At 49.3% G+C, this 10,774-nt stretch overlaps 1 protein-coding gene across 1 annotated transcript; it reads right to left on the bottom strand.

Moving 5' to 3' along the window:
- Positions 1-7,314: 7,314 nt before the first annotated feature.
- On the bottom strand, positions 7,315-9,932 carry LOC116218150 (keratin-associated protein 10-11-like). Its single transcript, XM_031558559.1, has 2 exons — positions 9,012-9,932; positions 7,315-7,431 (listed from the first exon to the last, which is right to left on the bottom strand). The coding sequence occupies exons 1-2, from the start codon at positions 9,930-9,932 to the stop codon at positions 7,315-7,317; spliced, it is 1,038 nt and encodes a 345-aa protein (XP_031414419.1).
- Positions 9,933-10,774: the final 842 nt, after the last annotated feature.

Below are 10,774 nucleotides of genomic sequence, written 5' to 3'. Positions count from 1 at the left end.
ATATGCTCCTCTTTGAGGAGCGTGTGTGTGTGTGTGTGTGTGTGTGTGTGTGTGTGTGTGTGTGTGTGTGTGTGTTCCCTCAACGGAGCCATGGGAGAGACAGCATTAGTCACTCCTCCACGTCTGAACATTCAAACACACACACACACACACACACACACACACACACACACACACACACACACACACACACACACACCAAAGTGTGATGCACATTGCAAAATGCCTGTAGCGTTACAACACACAGAAAGACACATACAGACAAAGGCACACACACACATCAAAACACGTGAAACACACACACACGCACACACTGACAGACATACATACGTACATACTCAGACACACTCATAGACACACATAAAGGCACATACATAAACACACACTTTTACATGACATACACGCTGATACACACACACACACACATCCACTGGAGATGTGACTGACGCTGAAGCGACTGTAAAGGCCATACACACTGATACACACACACCCACACACACACACACACACACATCCACTGGAGATGTGACTGACGTTGAAGGGACTGTAAAGTGAAAAGAGGGCGACTCTGATTGGTTCCCTCCGGCTGCAGGATGTGCTGTGATAGGCAGTCCCTCTCAGACCCCTCCTCTTATGGCCGGACTGAGGAGCACCGGAGCACCGGAGGACCGGTCCGGTGATAAAAGAGTGTGTGGGTATGCCTCTGCCTCTGCCTCTGCCTCTGCCTCTGCCTCTCTGACCACACACACACACCCACGTGTGTGGGATTCATTGGTCACCACGGGGCCGTAATTGGGGGGAAGGAGTCAACGAGCTATCCCCACAAATGCCTATGAAGAGAGGAGAGGGGAGAGGGGAGGAGAGGAGGGGGAGAGGAGAAGAGGAGAGGAGAGGAGAGGAGGGGAGAGGAAGTGGGAGGGGAGGAGAGGTGAGGAGAGGGGAGAGGGGAGAGAGGAAGGGGGAGGGGAGGAGAGAGGAGAGAGGGGGAGAGGAGAAGAGGAGAGGAGAGGAGAGGAGGGGAGAGGAAGTGGGAGGGGAGGAGAGGTGAGGAGAGGGGAGAGGAGAGGAGGGGAGGGGAGGAGAGGATGGGGGAGGAAATGACAGGGGGAAGGAATGGGTGATGGTGGGGGGGTTGAAGATCTGTTGGGAGGGTTATGAGAGCAGAGCTGGGCATGGGGGGGGGTTATAAGCGGAGGGGCGGTAGCCGCCGAGGATGATGGGACTGCTGCACTAATATCAATGTGCTCTAATGACTCAGGGGTTCCGCTCCTTACTCTTCACCACCGCAATTAACCGCAGAGGGGAGAAGAATACTGAGCAGGGGTTGTGTGTGTGTGTGTGTGTGTGTGTGTGTGTGTGTGTGTGTGTGTGTGTGTGTGTGTGTGTGTGTGTGTGTGTGTGTGTGTGTGTGCGTTTCCATGTGTGGTGTATGTCAAGTTTGGTGTGTTTGCGTGTGTGTGTGTGTGTGTTTCCATGTGTGTTATATGTGTAGTGAGTGTGTGTGAATGTGTGTGTGGTGTGTGCAAACACACGCTCACACACTCACACGCTCACACACATTAGGAGCTATGGCCCTCCTGGGTTGCACCCTGCAGTAATGTACAGAGGGAAAGAGCTCTCTGAACACACACACACACACACACACACACACACACACACACACACACACACACACACACACACACACACACACACACACACACTCACACACACACAGCCGGTGGGCTCTGTGAACAGCCCAGGGGTGACTGAGACTGCCTGGAAGCCTCTGTGAACATTGCGAATCCTAGCAGGCATTCTCTGAGCCAGCTCGCGTTCCCACCGAAGGACCCAAGCAGAGAGAGACTCTTCCCCGGCACACCATGGGATGGTGCTCCAGAGACCGGCCCAGACGGGAACAGAACCGGAGCCAGAACCGGAAACATATCTGTGCCGGGTCTTTCTTATCCAAAACCAACTGCTATGATTGACGTTTGACTTCCTGTCCCCTGGTTTCACCAGCACAGTGAGCTCCTAGAGGGAGAGGGGTAGGTGTGTGTGTGTGTGTGTGTGTGTGTGTGTGTGTGTGTGAGTGTGGGTGTGTGTGTGTGTGTGTGTGTGTGTGAGTGTCGATGTGTGTGTGTGTGTGAGTGTCGATGTGTGTGTGTGTGTGTGTGTCTGTGTGTGTGTGTGTGCATCAGCACCCCTGCGGACGGATGCACCTTGTTTAAGAGGAGAGCAGGACGCCCAGGGAAGGTGACGGGTTTGTGTGGTTAATTAAAAATCATCTCTCGTGGGTGTTGGCTCAGTAGGGACCTGGAGCACAGCGACACCCAGTCACACTCACAGGCCCCTCTACATCCTGTGCATGGCAGTGTGTGTGTGTGTGTGTGTGTGTGTGTGTGTGTGTGTGTGTGTGTGTGTGTGAGAGCGTCTGCGTCTGTGTCTGCGTTTGCGTGTGCCTGTGCGTGTGTGAGAGAGAGAGAGAGAGAGAGAGAGAGAGAGAGACAGAGAGCCGACGAGCTAAGACAAGAGCGATTGCAAATGTCGGTGTAACTGTATTACAGTACATGTGAATGTGTGCATGTTTGAATTATTTTTAACCTGTGGGAAGATAATACATTATTGTGAATAAAGCCATTGTTAATGTGTGTGTCTGTGTTTGTGTGTGTGTGTGTGTGTGTGTGTGTGAGAGAGAGAAACAGAGACAGAGAGAAAGAGAGAGAGAATGAGGATGAGTACAGAGGTGTATGAGTCTCTGTGTGTTACTGTCAGTGTGTGTGTGTGTGTAGATGTCCATGTGTGTGTCCAAACACAGACCTAAATTGCCCCATCTCCTCCCTCCTCCCAAGATGCTGATGAGAGGAAGGGATATTTACCAAGGCAGGCAAAGTCAGCTCTGGTGTAATTTGAATCCCCATGAATGCAGACATGAGTACTCTCTCTCTCTCTCTCTCTCTTTCTCTCTCTCTCTCTCTCTCTCTCTCTTTCTCTCTCTCTCTCTCTCTCTTTCTCTCTCTCTCTCTCTCTCTCTCTCTCTTTCTCTCTCTCTCTCTCTCTCTCTCTCTCTTTCTCTCTCTCTCTCTCTCTCTCTCTCTCTCTCTCTCTCTCATGTGTGTAATAGCCTCCATTTGAACTGATGATGCTGAGCAGAATAAATAGCCTAATGATGAAGTCACAAGTTCATTGCCTGTAGAAATCCACACCACATTCTGCTCTCATCAATCTGTTCCTCCCTCATATACATACTGCACACACACACACACACACACACACACACACACACACACACACACACACACACACACACACACACACACACACACACACACACACACACACACACACACACACACACACATAAATGGAAATACAGACACACAAACACTTGGACACACTAAAACGCACAGAGTGACATGTTGTAAAAGAGGAGGGAGGTTAGTGTGTGTGGGTGTGTTAGAGTGTGTCTACATGTGTGTGTGTGTGTGTGTGTGTGTGTGTGTGTGTGTGTGTGTGTGTGTGATACACAGTTGCCTGGGGGCATCCCTGCACTGCAAACACTCCCAAGAGTGTCTGGTGTGTGACACAGAGTCAGCACACTGAATAAATAACTCACCTGAGACCAGAGACTCAACACTAACGAGACACAGCAGAGCAAAGGCATGTATGTTATACAGTGGGGAAAATAAGTATTTGAACCCCTGCCGATTTCGCAAGTTTGGCCACTTGCAAAGAAATGTGTGATCTATAATTGTAATAGTAGGTTTATTTTAACAGTGAGAAACAGAATATCAACAAAAAAATCCAGAAAACTGCATTTTATAACATTTATGACTTAATTTGCATTTGATGCAGAAAATAAGTATTTGAACCCCTAGCAAAACATGACTTAGTACTTGGTGGAATAACCCTTGTTGGCAAGCACAGACGTCAGACTTTTCTTGTAGTTGGTCACCAGGTTTACACACATCTCAGGAGGGATTTTGGTCCACTCCTCTTTGCAGATCCTATCCAAATCCTTAAGGTTGCGTTTTCAATGGGAGGGAATGAGGGAATGAGGGAATGAGGTTCAAGCCCAATATTCCACATTACATGGCCCCATCCATAGTCCCCTCAATGCAGTGGAGTCATCCTGTTCCCTTGGCAGAGAAACAGCCCCAAAGCATAATGTTTCCACCTCCATGTTCGACAGTGGGGATGGTGTCATATTCAGCATTCTTCCCCCTCCAAACGCAGCAAGTCGAGATGATGCCAAAGAGCTTGATTTTGGTCTCATCTGACCACATCCTGTCTCCCAATCCTCCTTAGAATCATTCAAGTGTTCATTGGCAAACTTCAGACGGCCCTGTACATGTGCTTCCTTGAGCTGGGGGACCTTGCGAGTTCTGCAGTACTTCAAACCATTACGGCGTAGTGTGTTGCCAATGGTTTTCTTGGTGACTGTGGTCCCAGCTGCCTTGAGATCATTCACAAGCTCCCCCTGTGTAGTTCTGGGGTTATTCTGCACCTTTCGGATGATCACCGATACCGCACGAGGGGATATCTTGCATGGAGCCCCAGACCTAGAGCAATGGACAGTTGTTTGGTGTTGCTTCCATTTACGAATAATCGCACAAATAGTTGTCTGCTTCTCACCAAGCTGCTTGCCGATGGTTTTGTAACCCATTCCAGCCTTGTGCAGGTCTACAATCTTATCTCTGACGTCCTTGGTCAACTCTTTGGTCTTGCCCATGGTGGTGAGGTTGAAGGTGTGAAGTATGATTCTTTGGACAGGTTTCTTTTATACACGTCACCAGTTGAGATCAGGTGTACCTTGTTAGGCCTAATGAGGACTAATCTGTGTGCTTCTTGGGCACATAACTGGTCATTGGGAGCCAGAATTCTTGCTGTTTGCTTGGGGGTTCAAATACTTATTTTCTGCATCAAATGCAAATTAAGTCATAAATGTTATAAAATGCAGTTTTCTGGATTTGTTTGTTGATATTCTATTTCTCACTGTTAAAATACACCTACCATTACAATTATAGATCACACATTTCTTTGCAAGTGGCCAAACTTGCGAAATCCGCAGGGGGTTCAAATACTGGTTTTCCCCACTGTATATGAGCAAAGGATACAGATCCCTTCGGTGTGTGTGTGTGTGTGTGTGTTTTTGCATCTGAAATAAGTGTCTTTATAGAGCCTGTTTTTATATCAATATTTCACTCAGTTGGCTTCTCACTTTCTCCATTTTGTTTCCTGATTTCCATCCTGCTGTGGTATGTGTGCTCCTCTGCGAGGCTTTAGCAGGGTGGCAGTGTGTGGCCTGTACGTGCGTGGGGTGGGAGTCACCTCTCCTTCTTCTCCTCTCTGCTCCTCTCTTCTCCTCTCCTTCTTCTCCTCTGCTCCTCTCCTCTCCACTTTTCTCCTCTTCTCTCCTCTCCTTCTTCTCCTCTCTGCTCCTCTCCTCTCCTCTCCTCTCCTCTCTGCTCCTCCTCTCTCTCCTTCTTCTCCTCTCCTCTCCTCTCTGCTCCTCCTCTCTGCTCCTCTCCTCTCCTCTCTGCTCCTCCTCTCCTCTCCTCTCCTCTCCTCTCTGCTCCTCCTCTCCTCTCCTCTCCTTCTTCTCCTCTCTGCTGCTCTCCTCTCCTCTCCACCTCCTCTCCTCTCCTTCTTCTCCTCACCTCTCTGCTCCTCTCCTCTCCTCTCCTCTCCTTCTTCTCCTCTCTGCTGCTCTCCTCTCCTCTCCACCTCCTCTCCTCTCCTTCTTCTCCTCTCTGCTGCTCTCCTCTCCTCTCCACCTCCTCTCCTCTCCTTCTTCTCCTCACCTCTCTGCTCCTCTCCTCTCCTCTCCTCTCCTCTCTGCTCCTCCTCTCTCTCCTTCTTCTCCTCTCCTCTCCTCTCTGCTCCTCCTCTCCTCTCCTCTCCTCTCCTTCTTCTCCTCTCCTCTCCTCTCCTTCTTCTCCTCTCTGCTGCTCTCCTCTCCTCTCCACCTCCTCTCCTCTCCTTCTTCTCATCACCTCTCTGCTCCTCTCCTCTCCTCTCCTCTCCTCTCTTCTCTGCTCCTCTCCTCTCCTCTCCTCCTCTCCTCTCCTCTCCTCTCCCCATCCTGGTTCTCCGTGTTTCAGCGGCAACCCTCAAAAGCTCATCATCTCTCTCATCCCTCATTACCCAGGCTTTTTATTTTTAGCGCAGGGAACGTGGGAAACCCAATCAGGCTTTCCACTCTCTCTCTCCCTCCTTCCCTCCTGCTCTCTCTCTCCCTCCCTCTCTTTGCCTGTCTCACTTTCACATCCACCCTCATTTAGAGAAACAAATTGTTTAGGCAAGGCAAGCTCAGGTGGAGGAGTCCCTGCAGGAAGCGGAGGTAATGAGAGGAGGAACGGGAGCGATACAAAAAGAGTGATACAAGCACCAGCAGTAAATGAGACTGCAGGGACCGGCTGTCTGACTAAGGACAAAGGAAAGAAAACACCGAGAGAGAGAAAGAGCGGAAAAGAAAAAAACCTGTTAAAGAGAAACACAAGTTTACAAGCATCAGCTGATACGACCCACCACCGTGGCTGTAAAATACGCTCCGCAAGGTGTGTGTGTGTGTGTGTGTGTGTGTGTGTGTGTGTGTGTGGAGACGGGGGTGTGGTGTCTGTCAAACTAATCAGCCGTATGTTTGTTTCCTCATCACAAAATACATTTGAACTCCACCTGCTCTGTGCTGCAGGAATAGGCCCCCTTCATGGTCTCCACTGTCTGTGATCAACCAATCTCGTCTCCACCACTTTTGACAACGGAAAATAAAATCTCCCCACGGTGAACAGAAAGCTTCGGGAAACAAAGTTCTTCATCACTAGTTGAAAGCTGTCGGAAGCACCATGTTTGGTTCCAATGCATTATATTAGCTGTTTGATAAAAATGCAGGCTTTTCTATTGAATGTTCAGAAATGTTATGTCTTTCTGGCTACGTATATATATGTGTTTTTAAAACGCTCTAACGGACTTTCTAAGTGTTGCTACCATCCCTAATTTAGTTTGTCTGTTTAGATGAAGGCATTTCTAGAGTTTGCGTTCCTCTCTAATTCACCTTCCATCTGCAGAGGTTTGTCTCTACAGTGCATGTGCAGCCTACCACACACACATATCCATTACACAACCAATCACCCCCTTGAAGTGGGTGGCAGCCTGAATGAGCAGAACTGCATGATGGGATGGGGGAAATGAAGGACGCCTACAGTTCTGTAAGTGTGCCTCCTCAGGTCCAATCAAGGGGGTTTTTGAGGGGCACTGCTTACCTATCTAGTAAATGGCCTCTGTGATGCTCGGGGGGAGACTCATTACAGCGTAGAAGAGTCAGCCTGGACGTGCTTATCTGTCCTCAGGCGCTGCGATCCAGGACAGCCAGCGCTGCGGCGGCGACGGCGGCGGCTCCTCGCCCTCCTCGCCCTCCTCGCCCTCCTCGCCCTCCTCTCCCCTTCTCTGGGTCTGACGGCACAGCGTGGAGTGGAGTGGGGCAGGTTTGCTTTGCTCAAAAGCTGGCCTGTCCCAGGAGGGTCTTATTGGCCACAGGCATCCACCGGGCCCTGCCGCTAAACTGGGCCTGCTCTGATTTCCTGCCGGGATATTGAAATGGGCAGCCATGCATTTAGCGCATGCAGAGGCGTCGGGGGAAATTGCATTCTTATCTCAGTCATAAAAACAGAGTGCAGATGAAAAATGCTCCAGAGGAATGGCGAGAGAACGCTTTAATGGTGACCTTGGAGGAAAAAGTGTTTGTGTGTGTGTGTGTGTGTGTGTGTGTGCGTGTGTGGTTGTGTGTAAGAGAGAGAGAGAGAGAGAGAGAATAAGAGAGAGGAACTAGTGGGTATGTGCTCTAAAAAATATGCCTGCTCAACAAAAATCCTGTGTGACTGAACAACAAACAAAGAAATCAAAACAAATACACACAAATCAACATATAAACAAATAAATCCACACACTCATAGGTGTTTGCATTTAGTTATGACAAGCCCTCTAGAACACGTACCTGTAAAACACAAAAAACAACTACAGGTTTGTGTAACTTCCACTTTAAAAACGTTCCCAGTCTCCCCATCAATGGAGAATAATATCTCAATGAGCGGGGCTTGTCAGTGGTTGATTAAGGCCCTTCATGATCATCATCTCTGAAGAAAATGGCTTTATAGAGGGCCAGACTGAATGAGAAAGGTTGATTAATCTTTTCAGTTGTACTTTCCTTGATTGTCTTCCCTTTTTGCCTGGGGAAGTGTGTGTGTGTGTGTGTGTGTGTGTATGTGTGTGTGTGTGTGTGTGTGTGTGTGTGTGTGTGCGCGCGTGTGTGTGTGTGTGTGTGTGTGTGTGTGTGTGTGTCTGTCTCTGTGTCTGTGTGCGTGTGGGGAGGTAAGCATCCCAGGATCCACAGATCAGTCATTGAGAAAGATCCAGTGGTAGGTCATCAGTGAAATACAGGGTTTAACATCAATTAGCTGTAATTTCTAATGGGGATTGAGTCTCCCTTTAGTTTCATGAAGATGAAATACACTCAGCTACAGTGAACAGAATGGTTTCCAAAATGTATTCATCATGTTGAATAGCTGGGGACGAGACCTACTTAGGCAGCATAAAGGATAACAAAGGTATTAATTAAAACTTCCCTCTTCCTCAAGCACATTCCTCATACATCTTATTGATTTATTGCCAAAATGAAGCACGGAAGTGGTCTTTGTTTAATGTACGTGAGCATCCCATGTGTTTTCTGTACAATTTACACATCATCTAGAGAAACGTGACTGTAATACTAAAGCGACACACAGCTACTGTTTGTGGTGAAGATATGTCTCAGGTCAAATGCTGTGCACGGTTTTCTTTTGAAACAGAACTGTCTTTGGGACTGAGATCGGAGAGAATGCCTAAGTATGCCTTTCATTTGATTTCGATGGCCGGTAGGATAGTTGCTTTTTCTGTCATTGACGAATTCTTTTTATTTTTGCGAGCTGATCTAAGCTTGCAACCTTGTGTTTTAACGACAGTGTTGAAAGTGAAAGATGAAAGTGGTGAGTTGGTACACAGACCAGAGACGCACTGGCATGGCCCAGCATGTGGTGTAGCGACCAGAGACACACTGGCACGGCACAGCGACCAGAAACACACTGGCACGGCACAGCGACCAGAGACACACTGGCATGGCACAGCATCGGGTGTATAGACCAGAGACACCCTGGCATGGCACAGCGACCAGAAACACACTGGCACGGCACAGCGACCAGAGACACACTGGCATAGCACAGCGACCAGTGACACAGTGGCATGGCACAGTATGTGGTGTAGAGACCAGAGACACACTGGCATAGCACAGCGACCAGTGACACAGTGGCATGGCACAGTATGTGGTGTAGAGACCAGAGATACACTGGCATGGCACAGCATGTGGTGTAGAGACCAGAGACACACTGGCATGGCACAGCGACCAGAAACACACTGGCACGGCACAGCGACCAGAAACACACTGGCACGGCACAGCGACCAGAGACACACTGGCATGGCACAGCATCGGGTGTATAGACCAGAGACACACTGGCACGGCACAGCGACCAGAGACACACTGGCACGGCACAGCATCGGGTGTATAGACCAGAGACACACTGGCACGGCACAGCATCGGGTGTATAGACCAGAGACACACTGGCACGGCACAGCGACCAGAGACACACTGGCACGGCACAGCGACCAGAGACACAGTGGCATGGCACAGCATCGGGTGTATAGACCAGAGACACACTGGCATGGCACAGCATGTGGTGTAGAGACCAGAGACACACTGGCATGGCACAGCGACCAGAGACACACTGGCACGGCACAGCGACCAGAAACACACTGGCATAGCACAGCGACCAGTGACACAGTGGCATGGCACAGTATGTGGTGTAGAGACCAGAGACACACTGCCATGGCACAGCGACCAGAGACACACTGCCATGGCAGAGCATGTGGTATAGAGACACACTACCATGGCACAGCATGTGGTATAGAGACACACTACCATGGCACAGCACGTGGTATAGAGACACACTACCATGGCACAGCATGTGGCCTCGTGAGAAGACTCTTGCTCTCTCTTGCCCCGTCCCTCTCCCTTTCTCAATTTCATTTTAAAGCATTACTGGTATTACACATTTTTACATCTCAATTGCAGTGGAATATGCAATTCCCTCCCTCCCTCCCTCTCTTTCTCTCTCTCTCTCTCTCTCACTCTTGTCCATCTCTGTCTCTCTCAATCTGTCTCTCAAAATCATACATTTATTATTTTTCTCTCTCGCTCTCTCTCTCTCTCACACACACACTCAATATCCCTGCTTTTCTCACTTCATCTCTCTCTTTCTCTCTCTCCATCTCTCTCTCTCTCTCTCTGTCACTCTCTGTCTCTCTCCTCTCTTATTTCCTCTCCCTCCATCCCTAAGCATGTCATTCCGAGCCCAGTGGAGAAGTGCTGAGTTGGAGCCCGTCCCTGGCAATAACACCGTGGCATCCATCTTCACAGGCAGATATTACTCTCTCTCTGAACGTCGGCCAAAAAAATTAAACTTTATAACCTTCCCCCACACGAGCGCCGCGCCATTGAACAAAGAGTCGTGAAAAGCCTCGACACAGCCAACCGCAGACTTTGTGCTGCAATTTGGCGGGGAACTGCTTATCTTGCAATATTCAATATCCCGAGCAGAAACATATTGAAATAGAAATGACTCTGGGATGACAGTATTTTTTTCTCTAATGCAAGGGGGGGGCGGGGAGGTGGGGACCGGCCGCCTCTGCTTCGCAATGTCACCGTGTC

Source organism: Clupea harengus, chromosome 21 (assembly GCF_900700415.2).
Source record: "Clupea harengus chromosome 21, Ch_v2.0.2, whole genome shotgun sequence".
Classification (NCBI taxonomy): domain Eukaryota; kingdom Metazoa; phylum Chordata; class Actinopteri; order Clupeiformes; family Clupeidae; genus Clupea; species Clupea harengus.
Note: the sequence above shows the minus strand (reverse complement) of the source record. Positions and strands in the feature narration are given on the sequence as shown.